The following is a 22,799-nucleotide window of genomic DNA, read 5'->3' as shown; positions in this document are numbered from 1 at the left end:
TTAAAGCCATCCAAGTCAAGTAGCCATCACTGCCTCCGCTGGGAGCAAGTTCCATAGATCTAACTGCGCCCTGTGCAATGACATACTTCCGTTTGTCCTTCCTGAATCTTCCCACATTGGATGAGTTAGCTCTCGCTTTGTTAACTGTGTCTTACAGATTACAATTGCTTTACTGAAAATTTGTTAATCTACATGATTTATGCTGCGTTTGTGATGTTCTATTACGGTCTCCCTTGGGAGGTGGTGGACTCTCCTTCCTTGCAGGTGTGTGTGTGTGTATTAGTTTTAACATACCATTTTCAACAATTATAAAACATACTTTTATATCTTATACAATTTTTTTTTACTTCCATCAATCACATCTGAAAATTTTCCAATCTTTTCCACTTAATTTACATTTTTTTATTTGCAATATTTCATACATTCTTCCTTACAAAACCTCTTGTAGTCTTACTAGCGTAATTTGTTGATTACAGTTGCTCTTCCAATAGTTTGTATATTTCTTCCATTCTTCTGTGAATCTCTGGTCCCGCAGGTTCCGAATCCTTCCTGTCATTTTATCCAATTTTGCGTAGTCCATTAATTTTGTCTGCCATTCTTCTTTCGTCAGTATTTTTTCTTGCTTCCATTTCTGGGCCAACAATACTCTTGCTGCTGTTGTTGCATATAAAAACAGTTTAATGTCCTGTCTATTAATGTCCTCCTTCCTTGCAGGTTTCTAAGCCAAGGTTGCATGACCATTTGTCATGGATGTTTTCGCTGAGCTTTCTGCATTGCAGAGGGTGGGACTAGATGACCCGGGGGGGGGAGGGCTCCCTTCCAGCTCTGTGATTCCACAGTTCTATGTTCTAGCATGTTATTCATTGTTTGTAAGCCCCTTTGGGATACATTTGAATGAAAAGCATTATTATTATTATTATTAGCGACGCTCATTTGATCAGAATTAACACTCGGGAAGTAGGTGATCGGGACGCGGGTGGCGCTGTGGGTTAAACCACAGAGCCTAGGGCTTGCCGATCAGAAGGTTGGCGGTTCGAATCCCCGTGATGGGATGACCTCCCATGTTCAGTCCTAGCTCCTGCCAACCTAGCAGTTCAAAAGCACATCAAAGTGCAAGTAGATAAATAGGTACCGTTCCGGCGGGAAGGTAAATGGCGTTTCCGTGCGCTGCTCTGGTTTTGCTAGAAGCAGCTTAGTCATGCTGGCCACATGACCCGGGAAAACTGTCTGCGGACAAACGCCGGCTCCCTTGGCCAGTAAAACAAGATGAGTGCCGCAGACCCCAGAGTCGTTCGCGGCTGGACTTAAGTGTCAGGGTTCCTTTACCTTTACCTTCAGGAAGCATCCATTGATAGTGCTCGCTTTGGAAGCACATATACTAAAACTGGAACGATACAGAGAAGATTAGCAGGAAGCATCCATTGATTGCTACAGGCCTCAGCCCCCAACCCTTCCCCCTTTTCCACGAAACTAACATCCCGGATGCCCGGATGGCGCCGGAGCTCGCTAAGGCTTCTCGCAGGGCCTGCCCACTCATCCCACCAGCCTCGGAGCCAAGACGCCTCCGTTGACTGGGAGCAGAGGGAGCCCTGAGCGCCGCCTGCTTGTCAAGGCGAAACCGCCGGCATATGGCGCTGTCAGCGTTTGCCACCCCCCCATTATCCCCTCAGCGCAGCGTGGGCAGTCGGGCGCTGAGGCGGAACCCTCCTCCTGCCAATCTGGGGCGCTGACAGGCAGGTGCCGCGTTCCTCTCGTGCTCCCCATCTGGCTCTCCTGCTTCAAGCCTGGCTGGCTGTGGCAGGAGTGCGCACCTCCTTCCCCAGGGGTGGGAGGAGGTGGCATCAGCCGGAGACGGACGTTGCTCCGCTCGGAGGGCAAACTTTGGTCTCAAAATGAATTTCTTAAAAAGCAAATCCTGTGGCACCTCAGGCAAAGCGCTTGTTTTCAAGGAAATGTGGGAGAGTTTTGAGGGGAACCTCTCAAAGGAGTTCCTTGCGTTTCCAGACGTATGCGCCTCATGTTCAGTAAAATCCTGTGTGGTTTTTTGCTGGATATTCACTGACAAGGGTGACTCACTAAAGACTAACCGGATTTCGCACATCACTTTGATATGACGGATACGGGCGACCGTTTTGTCACACTTTCAGGCGCACATTTTACCACACAACCGCGCCCAACCTGTGGCGAAATCCTCCGTAATATTGACAGGATGTTACCCATGAGGATAATCTCTAAGTTGTTTGGCCTCCTACCACCCCATCGCCTTGTGTCAGATTGTAGAACGTATTCTCCTCAGCTCAGAGACCTGTCCTTTTCTATATTATGCACAAAGCACTGTGCACATCGATGGCGCTCTGCTATTATTCTTCCTCTCTGCATCAGCCAGTGAGGAGCACCAAATCCACATGGGCCCAAGGAAGCTGCGGCTAAACTGCCTCCTTGCTTAGCTGTAGAAACATGGGGCTTTGAGGAGGGGGCTCCCTCCACCGCCACCTCAGATGCTTTGGCATCTGTCTGCCTTTTAAAACACACACACACAAACCACAAATCTTCATTAGTTTTTATACAAATACAAAAATCATTAAAAACTTATCCAGCAGTACAGCTAATGATGTTTGTTTCATCCATTGTCTCTAGACATACACTTACACATTCAACATTCAAACACGTTGCTTAACGTAACCTCTCCGCTGAGAATATCGAGCATTTGGTATAAGATCTTGATATTGGTCGTTAACATATTTAAAGAAGGGGGTCTGTGTTTCTATTCGTTATGCCTCTAATCGCCCTCCTGTGTCTGGTGAGACGGCCAGACATTGCCGTATCCCAGATATTATTTTCCCATATGTTCAGGGGTATATCAGTCTGGTTCTTCCATTGCTGAGCTAATCATGCTGTGGTCAGTGAGAAACCTACTACAGTGGTACCTCGGGTTAAGAACTTAATTCGTTCTGGAGGTCTGTTCTTAACCTGAAACTATTCTTAACCTGAGGTACCACTTTAGCTAATGGGGCCTGCCGCCGCTGGAGCACGATTTCTGTTCTCATCCTGAAGCAAAGTTCTTAACCTGAGGTACTGTTTCTGGGTTAGTGGAGTCTGCAACCTGAAGCGTCTGTAACCTGAGGAACCACTGTAGTTCACTCAAGTAGAGCCTATGTCCAAAGATATAGCCTCTTGGGACGAAGTCAAACTGCTGCATTAGCAACACCAAAGTGACCTCCACAGGGTCACGTGCCTGGGGGTCCTGGGCTGCCCAGACGACAATACTCCCCTCTTGGCCTCACTGATAGGGTCCAAAGGAAAGCAGAGCAAGACATTGGGCACTGGCTTGGCTGCAGGAGTTGCCAGAAGGAGGCGTCCAAGGCACCATCCAACTGTCTTGGGGACTCCACTCCAGATTTGTGTAGGCTTAGCCTTTTCTTCTCCTGAAGATGTCCCGCAAGGCAGCTGAGGTTCAGGATCAAAGTTTTCCTTCTCCTAGATCAGGCATAGGCAAACTTGGCCCTCCAAATGTTTGGGGACTACAACTCCCATCATCCCTGACCACTGGTCCTGTTAACTAGGGATGATGGGAGTTGTAGTCCCAAAACAGCTGGAGGACCAAATTTGCCTATGCCTGTCCTAGATGGGCTACGAGCCCCATCTGCTCCTCACCTCCCTCTACAGCAGGCTTCCTCAACCTCAGCCCTCCAGATGTTTTGAGACTACAATTCCCATCATCCCTGACCACTGGTCCTGCTAGCTAGGGATCATGGGAGTTGTAGGCCAAAAACATCTGGAGGGCTGGGGTTGAGGAAGCCTGCTCTACAGCATGTGCAGAAACTGCCTTCCTGACCTTTGGACCTTCTCTTGGTCTCGTTGGTTCAATCTGCCAGATCCTGTCTTTGCATGCAAAAGAAGCCCCTAACTCCCCAAGAATTTGAGACCCATTGGTTGCCCTCCCCTGGTTTAGCCGGCCAGTGGAAGCCATTTCCTAGGTTGTGGCTGCTGTCGCGTGCTGACAGCATCTCGGAGCCACAGGTGAGAGCTGAGTGCTGGGGTGGGAGCAAAGGAGAGCAAACCACCCCAGAAGGAGCAGAATGTGTCCCCCACCAGAGGTACTCCCATCCTCTAACACCCCATTGACCCCTCCAGCCTGACTCTTTTTTTTGGGGGGGGGTATTTTTATTAGGAATTTCAACATAACAATTTATCACAAATACATCATCCTCATCCCCCCCCATTTTTCCCTCCCCCTTCCCCCTCAAAAGAAGAAGAATCCCCCACCCCACGCCCCAGACTTCCCTCAGCTCCTCTCTCTGGTTTTTCAGCACATGTTATTCTCTGCATATTATAAAATTGTAAAGATCCTTAACTTATCTATCTATATATTACTAATAAAAAGTTTGTGAATGTTTATTCAAAACCTGCCAAGGAATCCAGTTCATTTTGTTGTTTCTTTAAGTACTTTGTAAAAGGTTCCCTTTCTTCTTTAAAGTCACAGTTGTCCTTATCATGTAGTTTGTGTGTCAATTTTGCCAATTCCGCACAGTCCACTAGTTTCTCTTGCCACAGTTCTTTAGTCGGGGTTTCCTCATTCTTCCATCCTTGTGCTGTTAAGACTCTTGCCGTCGTTGTTGCGTACATGAAGATGTTTTTCAATTTCCTTGGCAGGTCTTTTCCTACAATCCCTAACAAAAATCCTTCAGGCTTTTTTACAAGTGTTAAATTCTCTCTCTCTCTCCCCCCTCCCAGGTCCGCAAGTATCTGCTGATGTTGGACATCCGCAAGGAGCACGTCAAGTTCTGGCGGCCGCAGGTGCTGCTGATGGTCCGGAACCCGCGGACGTCCCTGCAGCTCATCAGCTTCATCAACGACCTCAAAAAGAGCGGCTTGTATGTGCTTGGCCACGTGGAGCTGGATGACTTGGGTAAGGGGGCAGCGGGAGGCCAGCCGGGTGACCCCCCAAGTCCTCTGGAGAGATGTAACCATGTGCCCCAGGGAGAAGGCTCATAGGAAGCTGCCTTGGACTGAGTTGTACCACCCACCCACCTAGCTTGGAGACCTTCAGCGGCTCTCCTGGGCGGGGGGACCTCGGTAATATGGCACCCTGTGTGTGGCGAAGATTTGACACCCCCTTCCCCAGCCCTCGCTCCAGCCAAGCAAGGCGCCAGGCCTGGGGCATAGCTGTCAACCGTCCCTTATTTGGCGGGAAACTCCCTTATCCCAGCGCCGTGTCCCGCTGCTGTCCCGGATTGATGATGTCCCTTAAATTTCCTGGGTTTCATGCTCGCCCGGCTCAGGAGGGAAGCAGCGGCTCGGGGTCCTCCGCCGTGAGAGAGTGCGCGCGCACGGGCTGCCGCATCTCCGTCTCTCCCTTTTCCCCCTCAGGGGCGCATTGTGAGGAGACGGGTGGCGGCGGGCGGGCAGGCAGCCCCTCTCTTGCGAGACTTCTGCCGCGCTGCCAGGGGAAGCCAGAGGCGGCGGCGGCTGAGGAGGCGGCCTGAGGGAGGAGGAAGAGGAGGGGATGGGGAGGGATGCAGAAGGGCAGTGCTTCGGTGGCCGCGGCGGCACCGCAACTGCCTCATGCCGGGCTCGCGGGTGGTGTGGGCGAGAGTCTCTCTCTCTCTCCCTCCCTCTCTCTCGGGCGAGGAAGGACCGATGGAACTCCTCACGCCAGGACGACGGCAGCCCTGACGTGCTGCTTAGCATCCCCTCCAACTAGTGCAGCATCTTAATGTAGTGATTTCCCCCTCTGCATCCCTTTCCTAACTCTATTTTTATAAATCATCTCTCCATCCATAGTTCACATTTTTACTATAAGTTTTCTGTCAATCCTACCAATGTATGTAACTCTTTACAATAGCTTTTCAACTAAATTATAAGCTTTCCCCATTCTTTATTAAAGAGGTCCTCTTCCTGGTTTCTAATTCTGCCTGTAAGCTTTGCCATCTTGACGTCGTTCATCAGTTTTGTCTGCCTCTCTTCTTTGGTCAGAGTTGTAGACCCTTAGGCTCATCTAGTCCAACCCCCTGCAAAACACAGTCAGTCGCAGCCAAAGCCGCATGGCTCCATCAGTGGCAGGTTTCTGTATAAGCTAAGCCAAAATCCCTTATTTTGGCTGCTGATCCCTTCTTTTCAAGGCTGCTGGTCCCTTATTTTCAAATCTGTAACTTGACAGCTATGGCCTGGGGAAGGAGGCGTGAGGCTCGGGCTGGGTCCCAGAGCCCTCCCGCCTCCTCCCCAAAGCTGGTCAAGCGCTAACTGGGCTCTGGGAAGGAGGTCTTTGGGACCCTGCCAGGGCCCTCATGCCTCCTTCCCAAAGCCCAAAGCTTTCTAGCCTCTGGGAAGGAGTCCCTGCACCTGTGGGGGGGGGGAGCAGTGACGCTGCCCCAAATGCGCTTCTGCTCAGGGTTTGATAGGCCAGGGACTGGCCCTGGGGCCTTGTGCATATAAAACACATGCTCTAAGCTACGAGTCTTCTCCTTGTATTGTGCGATGGGAGGGAGGAGGAAGCCATGGACTTCTATATGTTGCTGGGCTCTGACTCCCAGCAGCCCCAGCCAGCCAGCACGCTGAAAGATGCAGACTTGCTGAGGGCCGGTCCACTGTCCCTCAGACCTTGTGGGGGGCCAGGCTATATTTTTTTGGTGGGGGATGAACAAATTCCTATGCCCCACAAATAACCCAGAAATGCCCTGTAAATAAAAGCACACATTTTACTTCTGTAAAAACACCAGGCAGACCCCACAAATAACCCAGAGATGCATTTTAAATAAAAGGACACATTCTACTCATGTAAAATCACGCTGATTTTCCTGCCAAGTGCATGGCTGTCATTTCCTGGGTGGGGTGAGGTGGCAGGGAGGCCAGTGCCCTACAAAAACATAAGCAGGAGTGCCGGTTTTGGCTTCATCGGTTTGCACCAATTTGCACTGCTCCGACGTTCTTGCTCCACTGAGAGCCAGTGTGGTGTAGTGGTTAAGAGCGGTAGTCTCGTAATCTGGGGAACCGGGTTCGCGTCTCCGCTCCTCCACATGCAGCTGCTGGGTGACCTTGGGCCAGTCACACTTCTTTGAAGTCTCTCAACCCCACTCACCTCACAGAGTGTTTGTTGTGGGGGAGGAAGGGAAAGGAGAATGTTAGCCGCTTTGAGACTCCTTAAAGGGAGTGAAAGGCGGGATATCAAATCCAAACCCCTCTTCTTCTTCTTCTTGCCAGCTCATCTGTCCCTTTCCAGTTAAACTATAGTAACTCACCTGGCAGGAGGCTGGAGCAGAAACTCTGCCCCACCAGGTGAGCAGCCTCTGGCTGAGAACTTTGAGTCTCCCAGAGTGCAAGTTTGCTGCAAGAGTTGATGTCTCAGCTCGGCCTTTTTGTTTACTCTCAGTTGTGAGCACGTGCCCCTTCCGGTGAACACGTGTTCACCAGCACGGCGCTCCTCACGCTGCACGGATGCTCCAGCCAAAAGCATTCGCAAGCGCACCTGGGTCTGTGCGCTGCCTACCCAGGCTCCCACTTCTACCTGCCTGCTGTCCTTTGTACTGCAAATTGATTTCTCAGCTGCTTTTGTGAAGGCCGCAAAGGGCCCCTCCCAGAGCTGTTCTGGTTTCCATGGTGACTAATGGATTCCCCCCCCCCCCCCCGCTGAAAAGAGGGGAAAGTAGAAAGAGGAAGATGGTTAATTTCATTTTTCAACCACACCGAGGGAGAGAGAGAGAGAGAGAGAGAGAGAGAGAGAGAGAGAGATCAGACCAGAATTATAGGGCAAATATGAAAGATAAAGTACGGCAGCTTAGTTGTGGTGGATCAATGAGAAAGGATTCCTGGGTCTTTGGATGGATAGGAGGTGAACTTGGTGCCAGGTGTGAAGACACTCTGCGAATGCACTTGTGAGCTCCAAGCACTGTCAGAAGCTGCTTCTTCCACCCACATTGGGGAACTTTGTGGCAGAGGGAGAAACGAACCGTTCTTTGGTTTGGCGAGATGCAAGTCCATCGTCACAACACACACGTGACACAGAATTCTCTGAAGCAGTGAATTTTAAAGAGAGCCGTGCGGGGAGAGCTTTCCATTATCTTTTAGGGCATATAAATGGTGGATTGCAGAGTTGCAAACGATATCTCATCTTAAAAGTGTGGAATATGTAGGTTTATACTTAAAGTACAGTGGCATTGTCACTTCATTCGCCCAAATCAGAGGCATGGCGTAAAAGAAGCCAAGAATGCGAATTGCAGCTTTTGGGACCTTTGCAGCTCTCGACTGAGGTGTTATGGAGTGTTCCTGGACATCCCAACTGCTCGTGCGCTTTGGGAATCGTCAGCACATGAGGCCTAGGGACAGATAGGGCTGTGCTTTGTTGGTGAGAAGGGGCATAGCCGGGAAGGAAGAAGGCAGCAGAATATCAACGTGTTATCGGTCAGCAGTCAGGTTGTTGCCGGAGAGAAGTGAGGTGTGTCTGGCAAACATGAGTGGTAGTGTGTGTCCGCAACAGTACTGCACATGAATCATAGGAGCCAACTTCTAGGGGCCATGGGGGCTTCAACCCCCACAATAAAATATTTGAAGGGGCCGGGCCCCCACAAAGTTGATGGGCATTCCCATTCAAATGGTGTGTATGCATTGCATCATGTGATTGATTATGCAAGGCAGGGCTTACCTGGGCCCCCGCAATATTTTATTCAAGTTGGCACCCCTGGTGTTCCTAGGATGGCTCAGTCTGTAGAGCTTGAGACTCTTCATCTCATGGTTCTGGGTTCAAGCCCCAATGTAGGGCGAATGATTCGCGCATTGCAGGGGGTTGGACTATATGATCCTTGTGGTCTTTTGCAAAATTATTATTATTATTATTATTATTATTTATGCCCCGCCCTCCCCGGCCAGAGACAGGCTCAGGGCAGCTAACACCAGTAAAATTACAGTAAAAACATAATAGGGGAAAAAACCAATTTAAAATACAAGTTAAAATGCAGCCTCATTTTAAAAGTAGCCGATAAATCAAGACCATAAGGGGAGGGAAACGTAAGGGTCAGACTGAGTCCAAACCAAAGGCCAGGCGGAACAGCTCTGTCTTGCAGGCCCTGCGGAAAGATGTCAAGTCCCACAGGGCCCTAGTCTCTTGGGACAGAGCGTTCCACCAAGTCGGGGCCAGTACTGAAAAGGCCCTGGCCCTAGCTGAGATAATAATAATAATAATAATAATAATAATAATAATAATAATAATAATATACCACCCTTCATCAAAAGATCTCAAGGCAGTTCACAAGATGATTCTATGAAATTGGGAACTCTGTGAGTGATGGGGAATGGGTACCAGTAAGGTGTTGGAGAAACTATAGCCATGGATATGTGTGTGTGTGTGTGTGTGTGTGTGTGTGTAACTGGCTACCCAAAAGATGCTGGACTCTCCAGTGTCATTATCCCTGACCACTGCCATTCTGGCTGGGGCAGATTTGGTTGAGAGAGTCCAACAACAGATTGAATTCTGATGCCTTCTGCAGCTGTCTCTTAAAGTTGTTTGCCCCTGTTGATAGACTTATAGGGAGGTCCCTCCACACGCAGGTCCCCTCCATGTGTGTGAATGTGTCCCTGCTTATCCAAGGGCTAGCCTGGGTCACCTCCCACTGTGGGCTTTGCTCTGGAGCTCCAACGCAACTCCGGCCAACTGACCCTCTCCTTTCTCTCTTAGACTCCCTGCCTTCTGACCCCTTGCCGCACCAGTCTGACTCGTGGCTGCATCTTGTGGACAGGCTGAACATCAAGGCCTTCGTCAACCTGACCCTTTCGGACTCCATCAGACATGGCACCCAGCAGCTGCTCTTCATCTCTGGCTTGGGTGAGTATCCCTTTCTGTTTGGGCCAGAGAACTGGGCAGCTAAGGAGGAATTAGGGGCAGGATGTCTCAGAACTGATTTTTGTGAGCTGCAGTTCCAGGCTGTGTGTGAATAAATACTGCAAATGAATACATTTTGGGGAGGGGGTTACAGTTTTGTTTTTCGTTACGAATTTTGTGTTTTTATCTTGTATTTTTATGCTACAAACCGCCGTAAGATCTAAGGATGAAGGGCGGTATACAAATTTAATAGACAGTACACATGAGATTCAGGCATGCTTTCTAGTGGTGCGGAGGGCGTACTTTGCTGCCTGCAAGGTGCTTTGACGTCCCAACTTCAGGACTTCAAAGCGCCTGGAGAAATCACTTGGCTGCCTTGGTGACCTCAGCTGATGGACAGGCGAGCCACCCCTCTTGCAAATTTGGTCCACGAAACCAATCCAGATCTGGCCCACAGAGTTCAAAAGGTTCCCTGCCCCGCAATATGGATTTAGTTGAACCAAACGCCTAAGCTGCCTCTGTTCCTAAACCCCACAAGGCTGACCAATTAAATACAGCAATATTTCTTTATTTTTGTGGCTGCGTCAAATATAATTGTAGGACGGAACTGGCCACCAATCCATTTTCATTCCTTTGTTTTGGGGAGGTAGGGTTCGTGAGGGCAACTTTTACCATCAGCCACCTACCCCCAATCTTGACCTTGTTTGTTGCTGTAGCCCAGCCCCTCCTCCTTGATTTGATTGGGCTCAGTCGGTAGAGCATGGGACTGTTGACTGTGGATTTTGAGTCCCAGCTTGGGTGAAATATTCCTCCACTGCAGCAGGGGGTTGGACTAGATGACCCTCAGGGTCCCTTCCAACTCTACAATTCTAAGACTCTGTGATTCTACTTTCATTCCGCTTTCCAGCAACAGAAGTTTTTGTTCAAAGCTCATGATAGACACAATAGCATTAAGAAAGAAAGCAGAACAATGTAGATGCCACAAACCAGAGTTTTCCAAACTTGGGTCTCCGTCTGTTTTGGGACTACAGTTCCCATCATCCCTGACCCCTGGTCCTGCTAGCTAGGGACGATGGGAGTTGTAGTCCAAGAACAGCTGGCGACCTGAGTTTGGGAAACCCAACTAATACTCCCTTGCCTCTCTCCCTCTCCCAGGAGGCATGAGGCCCAACACCATCGCTCTGGGCTTCTACGACGACACCACCTCGGAGGACCGCCTCTCCCAGCACCCGGCCTTCAGCAGCGGGGAGGAGGTGGCCTGGCAGAACTTCCCTCCACCGTGGACGTCGGGGACGCAGAAGTGCCTCTCTCCCCGGGAGTACGTGGCCATCATCGTGGACGCCCTGAAGATGCAGCGCAACGTGCTGCTGGCGCGCTCCTTCGAGGAGCTAAAGCCGCCGCAGGAGCTGGGGTGGCGGGCCCAGCCCCTCATCGACGTCTGGCCCATCAACCTGCTGCGGCCCGACAGCGCCCACTACGTGAACACCTGCAGCCTCTTCCTGCTGCAGATGGCCTGCGTCCTGGCCATGGCCCGTGCTTGGCGCCGTGCCCGCCTGCGCCTCTTCCTCTGCATGGAGAGCGGCGCCCGCCCCCGGGGCCAGGAGGACAAGCTACGCCAGCTCCTGAAGGACCTGCGCATCCAGGCAGACATTCACACGGTGCTGTGGGACAGCGCAGTGGCCCTCCACTGGCACCGCCAGCAGGAGATGGCCGGCGACACCGGCGCCTTCGGCTTCTCCGGAAACGCGGCACAAGTGACGGACGAATACCTGAGCGCCGTCAACCAGCTCATCCTCCAACAGAGCTCCGCCCCCACCGTCCGCTTCCTCTACTTGCCCCGCCCCCCAGCAGACACCAGCCTGTACGGCAGGTACTTGGAGCAGCTGGAGGTGCTCACTCGAGGGCTGGGCCCTACGCTGCTGGTGCACGGGGTCAGCGCTGTCACCAGCACTGAGCTCTAGGTTGGGTGCTGCGCGAGGTCGGCCCGAGCCGTGGCTGGCTGGCTTGCTGATGCCCCGTGACGGTCAAGGGTTGGGGAGTGGCACCAGAGCGGTGTGGTGTGTCAAGAAGTGAGGGCGGGCAGCAGGTTATGCTGGGGCTGATCTCTGGGCCCTGCCGGACTGGCCGCGGGCAGCCTCAGGTTCCTCTTTCACCAAAGACTGGGCCCACTTGGAGGACTCCTGGGCGCGGGAACCACGAGACCCGCTTCTGGGGCCCAGCAAAGCCGTCCTGGCCAAGAGGAGACTGTTATGTCCTGCAGGGACGTCCCGTCAACACTGGTCCTTTGGAAGGCTCTGTGAGCTCACGCAGAGGGGGACCCGAGCGAGACCAGAGCAGTACCAAGCTAGCACTTTGCCGAGTGGCCTTGGAAAAACTCTGCAGCAACCCCGGTGCCTTTTGATATGTGTAGAAACAGGAGCCAAAATAAAGATGGTCCTGAAGGATCTGAGCAGGCTGCTGTGGTGGCGCTTGGGCTGTTGATGGCAAGGAGCTTAGGGCAGTTGTCACAGGAGTGTGCTGGTCAGTAATCATTGGAAGTAAATCTCTCTTACAAAAACACGAGCTCCACAGACTTGGTTGTGTGTCAGGCCTAATGAGCAGAGCAGCTCGTTCCTGGTGGTCTTACTCCATGAATATCAGCTGCGGAGACTGAAAGCCCCCACCTCCACACAGCCAGCTAAGTCCCCTCCTCTCCCAAGCAATCAGAGACTACACCTGCTTGCAGTCAACCTCTGCTCCGCCTGTTTCAGCCCATTTCTGGTCCTGGGAGGTGGGAGGGGAGCTTGTCACAGCAGCAGGAGGAGACACCCGGGACTCTCCAGCAGCCAGATTCATCTCTGCCACAGCCTCTCCTAACTCACTCAGCCCTGTTACCTCTTCTGCGTCTGACGCCTTCTCTTCCCAGTCTTCTCCCTCTGACCACTTATCATCCCACCACCACTGCCCGGGCTCTGAGCCTTCTTCCCTTTGGGGTTTCCCAAAGGGTTCCTCCCACCATTCCTCCACCCCCAACCAGTCCATGACTGGTGGTCTGAATGGCTGATTCATTGCAGCAGTGTCAGGCTCCCACCCCCCACCCCCCCGGAAGGATGGAGAGCATTACAAGGGGGAACACCATTATGCTGATCAGGTTATAGCTCCATTTTCATGTGAAATTTCGGATGCAAAAAGCAGCAGCTGATCCGTTTCAACAACAATGTGAATGGAAAAGATAATCATTTCTGAATTTCCAATCCAGTTGCCTCTCCTCCCTCCTTGGGCCCTAGAGGTTTTCTAGTGGGTCTACTGTGGAACCAAAATTACTTCTGTCCTCAGACTGAAGACAGAAGTAATAGTCTTAAAAGTGGTCACAGTGGGCCAGCAACACAGGACTCTTGGTCCCTCTTGGCCAATATTGTCTCTTCACAGACTGGCAGTGGCTCTCCAGGGTGCGAGAGGCGATTTCCTCCCAGTCCTGCCAGGGTTTGAACCTGTAGCCTTCATATGCTCCACCCATGAACTACAACCCTTTCTGCGCTCTTCACCTGTGGTGTGAGCCTGGTTTTGTCTTCTGCCATCAATCAGTTTAAAACCTGCAAAAAACACCACTACTGGAAAAACAGTTGCAAAACTCCTCTTGGGTTTGGGAGAAGCAACAGGATGTTGGTTACCTCACAGGTGCTAGCCAGTAGCTTACCCACCATATCCATCCTTTGCCCCACCACACACACACACACACACACAAACTTGCAGAAACCATTTGTTCCCACCGCTCCCAACAGGACAGAAGAAAATGTCTGCGTCTTCAGAGCAGTGAAGGAGCGTCCAGACCACCTCGGCCCGTGCATGAAATGTTACTTCTGTCCCCACCTTTTGCTTCTGCCTCCGCCTTCATCGGTCCTTTGTGCAGATTTCTTTCCAGATATCCACAACGGCCGGCAAAGTCTATTTCTCTGGAAGAAACATGAAAATCCGACCTTGACACTGGCAGTAGCTTTTCCTCCACTCACCCTTTCACTTGGGGGACAGGGAGTGTTTTATTATTTAGTACATTTATATGCTACCCTTTCCTCCAAAGAGCTCAAGATGTGCCATACATGTCGCCTCTTTCTCCCAGTTGTATCCCCACGACAACCCTGCAAGGGAGGTTAGGCAGAGAGTGACTGATGGGGTAGCCATGGCTGAGTCGGGATTCGAATCCTGGTCTCCCAGGTCATCTGCCTGACGCTCTGACCACTGCACCACACTGCCCCTAGTGACTGGCACCCGGGACCCTGCATCTCAGCACAGTGCGGCTATTGCACTTCCCTTTCTGTGCCCTCCCTGTTGCCTTTCCGCAGCCCCTAACCGCACCGGTTGAACGGCTGCTTGCCAACCTACCCCTGTGAACCGCCACCTTACGTCCGGTGCCAGGCAACTCGCGTGGGCACAGAGCAGCCTTTTCCCAAACTTCCGCCCTGCAGATGGCATCTCTCGACACGCTGACACATGCAAATCACTGCCATATCTGTGGCGCCCGGCGTCTCAAGCAGCGCTGCCCACGTAGCCATGTCTTTTTCTCCTTCGCTGGCCAGGCAGGGGCGAGAGGGGAAATCTGCCAGGAATCAATTACTGGTGTCATTGCTGCCTGCTAACACCGGCTCCCCCTGGGCTTCTCCTCCCTTCATCAGGCTTGTCACTTCTCCTGACAGGCTGCCGCTTTCACCGTCGCCCCGCGCTTCCCCCTCCGCCGCTCAGTTCTCAAGGAGACACGCGGTGGGAATGCCCCGCGGGGCTGCGGACTCTGTAATGAGTACAGGGAACGGAGGGGCTGACCCAAAGGGGTGGAGGACGTGAGGGCAGGAGACACTAGTCCTTTTGGAGACCCAATGTGCTAATCGGAACCCAATCCATGGTCCCTGTGGAGCCAAACAGGAGCACCTGAGCCCAGGATGGGTGGAATTACAGAACTGGAGAATTGTATTGTTGTAAGAGTTGGAGAATTGTATTGTTGGTGCTGGAGGAGACTCTTGAGAGTCCCCTGGACTGCAAGAAGATCAAATCTCTCCATTCTGAAGGAAATCAGCCCTGAGTGCTCACTGGAAGGACAGATCCTGAAGCTGAGGCTCCAAGACTTTGGCCACCTCATGAGAAGAGAAGACTCCCTGGAAAAGACCCTGATGTTGGGAAAGATGAAGGGCACAAGGAGAAGGGGACGACAGAGGACGAGATGGTTGGACAGTGTTCTTGAAGCTACCAGCATGAGTCTGACCAAACTGTGGGAGGCAGTGGAAGACAGGAGTGTCTGGCGTGCTCTGGTCCAGGGGGTCACAAAGAGGCAGACACGACTTAACAACTAAACAACAACAACAATGTTTAGTTGGAATCTTGTTTCTTATCATTTGACTCCCATCGGTTTGGGTCCTACCTGCCGGAGCAGGAGAAAACAAGCTTGCTCCATCTTGCTCGATCTTCCCTGTGACAGCCCTTCAGGTATTTGAAGGCAGCTGTCATATCACCTGTCAGCCTCCTCTTTCCCAGGCTAAACATACCCAGCTCCTTCAAGCGCTCCTCAAAAGGCTTGGTTTCCAGACTCAATAGTCTTGGTTGCACTACTCTGCACACGTTCTGATTTATCAATATCCTTTCCCGCTGTGGTCTGACCAAGGTAGAATAGAGTGGTACTTTTACTTCCCATGATCTCGAGACTATGCTTCTCTTGATGCAGCCTAGAATAGCATTCAACTTTTTTGCTGCTACATCACACTGTTGGCTCTTGGTTGCCCTCCTCTGCACACCTTCCAGCTTGTCAATACCCTTATTCACCTTTGGTTCCCAGAACTGGACACAGGACAGCAGGTGGGGTCTACCCACAGCAGAATAGAGTGGTACAGTCATACCTCATGTTACGTCCACTTCATGTTACATTCTTTCAGGTTACGTCCCGCTTCGACCTGGAAGTACCGGAAAGGGTTACTTCCGGGTTTCGCTGCTCGTGCATGCGCAGAAGCGCAAAATGACATCACACGCATGCACAGAAGCAGCGAATCGCAACCGTGCATGCGCAGACGCGCTGCTGCGGGTTGCGCTCTTTTCATGTTGTGAATGGGACTCTGGAACGGATCCTGTTTGCAATCAGAGGTACTACTGTACTAAGTTGGTAGAACATGAGGCACTTAATCTCAAGGTCGTGGGTTTGAGCCCCACTTTGGGCAAAAGATTCCTGCCTTGCAGGGGGTTGGACTAGATGACCCCTGGGGTCCCTTCCAACTCTACAGTTCCGTGATTCTAAGGATCCACACATTACACTGCATCAGTGCCTCCAACTGTGGAGGCAGAACATAGCCATCATAGCCTAGTAGCCATAAATAGCCCTCTCCTCCATGAATTTGTCTACTCTTTTAAAGCCATCCGAGTTGGTGGCCGTTACTGTGGGAGGGAGTTCCATAGTCTGACTGCATGAAGAAGCACTTCCTTTTCCCACATTCTCCCTGCTCTGGTACACTAATTTTGTAAGTTGCTGAGGAAAACCTCCTTGAGGAATGCGATAGATAAATAAAAGAGAACTGTGCAGCAGCTGTTGTACAAGAAGTTTGCCACTGTATAATGACACATTTCCAGTTTCCCTGCCTACAGTATTCCATCTCTGAATGTGCTTTGCTGTGTTAGGCTGCAGCGCAGGCCCAGTAAGACACTGCAACAGCTACATCCTGCCTGGTCTGCTGCCCTTACTAAGCCTCGCGCTAAGCTGATACGTGGCTTTTCACCTACCACCTTGGAAAGCAGGCCTAAATTTTTCCTACCAAGAGGAAACACTAAGTAAAGTGAAATAGCAGCAACAACTCTTGATATATTACATTGACCTTCCATGACCTCCTCTGTCTCTCTCATATCCAACTCGCGGCCAGGGACAAACCTCCTCCTCGCTGCATCCTGGCTCCACTTCTCCCCTCGAGGGGCTGATCCATTCCTGCCACCCTCTCCAGGTGTCCTGACAGGCTGGCAGCCAAGGAGCCCTCTTCTCCAGAGGACATGCAGCTGGCAGTGCTATCGGAATCGGGTGGAAGCGCTGAACGGCCCTGTCATTTAAGCTGGCAATTTCCTCCTCCGATAGGCATCGGAGTGACACTATTCATTTTCCTATTGAGCGCGGCTCTATTGATTACGGGGAGGGGAGGAAGCGGCTGGCAGGACGGCAGATAAATGTATTAGCTGCTGCCTGCCACGCCGGACGGGCCTTTCACACTCTGCAATGATGGATGGCTTCCTATTAGCCCTGGAGCAGGTGGGAGAGTGGCAGGGCTTGGGCTGGGGTGGCGACGCCAATGGACCAGGGGACTGTGGCCACAGAGACACAGAGAGGCGTGCAGGGTCTGAGCAGGAAGGGACCTGCTCCGTGTGACCAAGTAGGCTGGCACCTCCTGCTTGCCCTGTTGGCACCAGGAGAAAAAAGGTGGCCGGCTTCCCTGCAGCAAATTGCAGGGTGTTTACTTGGAAATTGTGAGTAATAGCTCGGCTCGGCAACACAGCAGACACCTTCAAAAGCAGCAGAAAGTGCTTCTTTTCCTCCTGGAGAAGTGCAGGGTGGTGCCAACACACACACACACGAATGGAAGGATGCCCACCAGCTTGGCTGTGTTGCACCTTCTCATCACAGCCCACAGTGGTGAACGGGTGCGGTTCAAGGGGGGAGAAGAGAAGGGGGCAAATGCTTAAGATCCAGCCTTTCACACCTGAGAGGGCGTTTCCAGGACGCACCCGCCATTCTCCTGCAGGGTATCTTTGGGAGAAGAAAAGCCGAAGGTGTGAACCCTGTACAAATTCGGATTGGTGTCCCTAAGGCGGTTGGATGGCGCCTTGTACACCTCCTTCCGGCGACTCCTGCAGCCAAGCTGGTGCCGAATATATTGCTTTGCTTTCCTATGGACCACATCAACATCATCTGGGCAGCCAGACGCACTGCCAAGGCTTGTGCCGGGGGGGGTCACTTTGGTGCCACTAACACAGTGGTTTGGCTTCACCCTTGGAGACGCACTCCATTGTCTCTTGAGAGGGACAGGTGCCAGGAAATTTGCTTTAGCTGCGTTTAATACTGCATTTTAAACTGTGGTAACCTACCTTGGGTCCTGCTAGTGAAGGGCGGGTTAATTAATAATAATAATAATAATACAGTGGTACTTCTGGTTGCGAATGGGATCCGTTCCGAAACCCAGAAGTAATGCTTTCCGGTACTTCCGGGTCGCCGCAGGACGTAACCTGAAATAATGTAACATGAAGCGGATATAACGAGCTCTGACTGTAATAATAATAATAATAATAATAATAATAATAATAATATTATTTATACCCCGCCCATCTGGCTGAGTTTCCTCAGCCACTCTGGCCAGCTCCCAATCGAGTGTTAAAAACAACACAGCATCAAATATGAAAAAACTTCCCTAAACAGGGCTGCCTTCAGATGTCTTCTGAAAGTCAGATAGTTGCTTATTTCCTTGACATCTGATGGGAGGGCGTTCCACAAGGCAGGCGCCTTACCGAGAAGGCCCTCTGCCTGGTTCCCTGTAACCCCACTTCTCGCAGGGAGAGAACCGCCAGAAGGCCCTTGGAGCTGGACTTCAGTGTCCGGGCTGAACGATGGGGGTGGAGACGTTCCTTCAGGTATACAGGACTGAGGCCATATTGTATTATTATTGTTGCATTATATGATCCCATCGGGGATTCTTTCGCTGCGGCTCTTGCATTGCAGGGGGTTGAACTAGATGACCTTTGGGTTCCCTCCAACTCTACAACCTATGATAATAATATCCCATCATTCTCCTGCTTTCCCGATCTTGGACAGCCATCTCTGTGGCAGTCTGCATCACCGTCCACCAACCAGGGAGAAATTATTAGGCTGTCTCTCCGGAAGAAAACCCCTGGAAGGTTCCCTTTTGTGGAGGCCCATCCTTCCATCCCCAGACATGCTCTTTAACATCTGGAAGCCAGTTTGAAAAGCTGGAGGCTCCCAGCCACCTTCCCTTAAGCACTTAGAAGTTGGAAATCATAGCATTCTCTCCCCAGCCCGGCACCGCCAACTAGAGTGGCTCTGGGTCCTTGTGTCTGTATGAAGAGAGATCTCCTTGACCGGAAGGGCGACCTGGTCCAAGTCCAATTTAAAGACCAAGAGCGCCGGCCAGAAGACTGAGCAGCCACACGAGTCAGCTGCCTCCCGTCTTCCCCACTCTGCCGAGATGCGTTGCCTTTCTATTTAAACTACAGTGATTATTTTGAAATTTGCTCAAGCAAAACACAAATTAGCTGATGCAAATGTGATGCAAATCCATGCCCTCTTTTTTTGGGGGGGGGGGGTGGAGATGCATTTCCTTTTGTGGGGCTGTTGATGCATAAGTGGGCACCACTTCATTCCATGCACACACACTTTCTGGGATGGCACCCTGTCCCCCCTCCCGTCCTGCCCTGAGCTGGCATCCAGAGCAGAACTTGCCAGCCCTGCCAGCGTGGGTGGCGTTTCTGCCAGGGTGCGGGCGGTTAATTTTATTTACAAACAGGCGGGTAGGCTGGCGCAGGGCAGACGAGTAATCAGGACTGAGGGTCCATAATGTTAATTATCGCAACGTAATTAAAAGCACATAAAAAGCCTCACACTTCATTAAATTAACTTCCCAGCCTCGGCGCAACCACAGGAGGTTGGTGTTTTAACCCGTGACGCTCCGCAGCAGAGCAGGAGGAGCCAAGAGCCAAACATCCCTGCCTTCAAACCTTGAGACACGGTGGAGGCTGGTCCAGGGTGCAGTCTGTCTTCAGCCAGCACCTACCTGCCTCACCATAACGGTAAGGGTAAAGGGACCCTGACCATTAGGTCCAGTCATGCCCGACTCGGGTTGTGGCGCTCATCTCGCTTTACTGGTCGAGGGAGCCGGCGTACAGCTTCCGGGTCATGTGGCCAGCATGACTAAGCTGCTTCTGGCAACCCAGAGCAGCGCACGGAAACGCCGTTTACCTTCCCGCCGGAGCGGTACCTATTTATCTACTTGCACTTTGACGTGCTTTCGAACTGCTAGGTTGGCAGGAGCAGGGACCGAGCAACGGGAGCTCACCCCGTTGCGGGGATTCGAACCACTGACTTTCTGATTGGCAAGTCCTAGGCTCTGTGGTTTAACCCACAGCGCCACCCACGTCCCTTAATTCTATGCCTCACCATAGAATCATATAATTGTGAAGTTGGAAGGAAACCCCAGGATCATCTAGTCCAGCCCCTCTGCAATGCAGGAATCTCAGCTAAAGCATCCACGACAGATGGCCATCCAACCTCTGCTTAAAAACCTCCAAGGTAGGAGAGTCCACCACCTTCCGAGGGAGACCGTTCCACTGCCGAACAGCTCTTACTGTCAGAAAGCTCTTCTTGATATTTAGAACCTCCTTCCTTGTCACTTGAATCCATTGGTCTGGGTCCTACCCTCTGGAGCAGGAGAAAACAAGCTTGCTCCATCTTCCATGCGACAGCCCTTGAGATATTTGAAGATGGCTCTCTAATCTCCTCTCAGTCTCCTCTTTTCCAGGCTAAACATACCCAGTTCCTTCAACTGTTCCTCATCAGGCTTAGTTTCCAGACCCTCAATCATCTTGGCCACCCTCCTCTGCACATGTTCCAATTTGTCAATATCCTTCTTAAACTGCGGCTCCCAGAATTGGACACAGTTTTCCCGGTGTGGTCTGACCGAGGCAGAATAGAGTGGTACTTTTACTTCCCTTGATCTGGACAGTATATAGTGGTACCTCGGTTTAAGAACTTAATTCGTTCTGGAGGTCCGTTCTTAAGCTGAAACTGTTCTTAACCTGAGGTACCCCTTTAGCTAATGGGGCCTCCCGCTGCAGCCGTGCCACTGGAGCACAATTTCTGTTCTTATCCTGAAGCAAAGTTCTTAACCCGAGGTACTATTTCTGGGTTAGCGGAGTCTGTAACCTGAAGCGTCTGTTTCCCGAGGTACCACTGTACACCTCTTGAAGCAGCCTAGAATAGCATTCACCTTTTTTTGCTGCTGCATCGCAGTGTGGGCTCAAGTTAAGCTTGTGGTCCCCTAAGACCGTTAGAGCCTTACTTGCAAGCAGTCCAGGGGACGGCTCTGGCTGTCAATCTCCTCCTTAGTCTCCCTGTTGCCCTTGTAGAACTCATCAGGATCGGGGCAAAACTAGGAAGAATCCATTCCACCTGTGACTGGCTCTGGCGCCCCCTACAGTTGAGCCTTTCTTCCTATCAGTTCCCTTGGGCACCAGCCACGCCTGATGGATCATGACCTCACACACTCCTCCCAGCTACCCTGATTTCCTGTTGCCTGCTTCTGGTTAATTAAATGTCCCCATTTTGTCCCTGGCTCTTCCTCCACTCCCCAGACCCCCCCCCCACACACACTGGGAGATTGTGGCAATGGGGTTACCTTTAAGGCTGAATTTGCTAAAGTTGCTATTTCCCCAATCACATCTCTTAGAAGTTAAATCTCTGTGGGGAAGCAGATTAATCTTGACTTTGGCAATCAAGCATATAAATGCATGTACCTGGACGCAAATGCCAAGTCGTTGCCGTGCCGCACGGCGCTCAGCACCCCCCCCCCCCAGGTTTCCTGCCCCCTCTCCCTGCCCCCTCCCCAGTTGGCTACCCAGAGAGTAAACGTCGCTGGATACGCTCGAATTGCAACTCTCCTGTAATAAGTGTGACCAGATCCATTGTGAGATTATAGACGTTCTATTAAGCATCCTTATGTTTCAAGAACGGAAATGGTTATGGTCAGTTATTACTAACACGCATGCATTACAGGCAAGTGGCAAGACAGGCTGTTGCATTTGGAGAATAAATGAATACAAAGCAGCCAGACAAGAGTCTTCAGCAGCTTGCCTAATGGTAGGAAGGGGGAAGCTTAGGCTGCAGGTTTTGGAGTGGAGGGAAATGGGAGCATTAGAAGTGTATAAAGGTGTCCCTATTTTGGTGTCTTATGGAAGTGAGAGCTGGACCATAAAGAAGGCTGATCGCCAAAGAATAGATGCTTTTGAATTCTGGTGCTGGAGGAGAATCTTGAGAGTCCCATGGACTGCAAGAAGATCAAACCTCTCCATTCTGAAGGCAATCAGCCCTGAGTGCTCACTGGAAGGACAGATCCTGAAGCTGAGGCTCCAGTACTTTGGCCACCTCATGAGAAGAGAAGACTCCCTGGAAAAGACCCTGATGCTGGGAAAGATGGAGGGCACAAGGAGAAGGGGGCGACAGAGGACGAGATGGTGGGACAGTGTTCTGGAAGCTACCAGCATGAGTCTGACCAATCTGCGGGAGGCAGTGGAAGACAGAAGTGCCTGGCGTGCTCTGGTCCAGGGGGTCACGAAGAGTCGGACACGACTAAACGACTAAACAACAACAACAATCACTGTGAATGGTCAGCTGACAAGCAGCCAGGACCTTTCGCAATAGAACCTATGATGGTCAGGCATGTTCTCTTGAGAGCTGAGAATTTCTCCCCAGTCTTTGGAATGAAATACCCTTCAGGAAAAATAAGCGGGGTTATCTGATGTTGGGGCGTACAGCCTTGTGGGCCAGGGACAGTTCTCTGAGAAAGAGAAGTAGAGTCAGAGGTTGCCCTGCCTAGGTTTAGGAGTTTGGAAGAGGACCTCAAAGGTCGTCCAGCCCAACCCCACACATCCACTGCAGGAGATCCACTACCGATGAAGAGTCCACTGCCTTCCAAGGGAGTTTGTTTCAGTGTCAGAAAGCTCAGCCCTTCGGGAAGATTTTCCTAAAGTTAAATTGAAATGCCCTCCCTTGTCATAGGTAAAGGTAAAGGTACCCCTGCCCGTACGGGCCAGTCGTGTCCGACTCTAGGGTTGTGCGCTCATCTCACTTAAGAGGCCGGGAGCCAGCGCTGTCCGGAGACACTTCCGGGTCACGTGGCCAGCGTGACGAAGCTGCTCTGGCAAGCCAGCACCAGCGCAGCACACGGAAACGCCGTTTACCTTCCCGCTATAAAGCGGTACCTATTTATCTACT

General features: G+C 51.5%; 1 protein-coding gene across 2 annotated transcripts in view; it reads left to right on the top strand.

The window, feature by feature from the left end:
* LOC308478116 (solute carrier family 12 member 9-like) overlaps positions 1-12,265 on the top strand; it is a 92,002-nt gene extending 79,737 nt beyond the window's left edge. For both annotated transcript variants that reach the window (XM_081007431.1, XM_081007430.1), the window contains exons 11-13: positions 4,735-4,909; positions 9,668-9,814; positions 10,967-12,265. In XM_081007431.1, the coding sequence (XP_080863557.1) occupies positions 4,735-4,909; positions 9,668-9,814; positions 10,967-11,772 (1,128 nt within the window). In that variant the 3' untranslated portion in view covers positions 11,773-12,265. The remainder of the gene's footprint in view (positions 1-4,734; positions 4,910-9,667; positions 9,815-10,966) is intronic.
* Positions 12,266-22,799: the final 10,534 nt, after the last annotated feature.

The sequence above is a fragment of the Podarcis pityusensis genome (genome assembly GCF_964106645.2).
Source record: "Podarcis pityusensis genome assembly, chromosome: 5".
Lineage (NCBI taxonomy): Eukaryota > Metazoa > Chordata > Lepidosauria > Squamata > Lacertidae > Podarcis > Podarcis pityusensis.
This window is presented reverse-complemented; position numbering and strand designations above follow the sequence as displayed.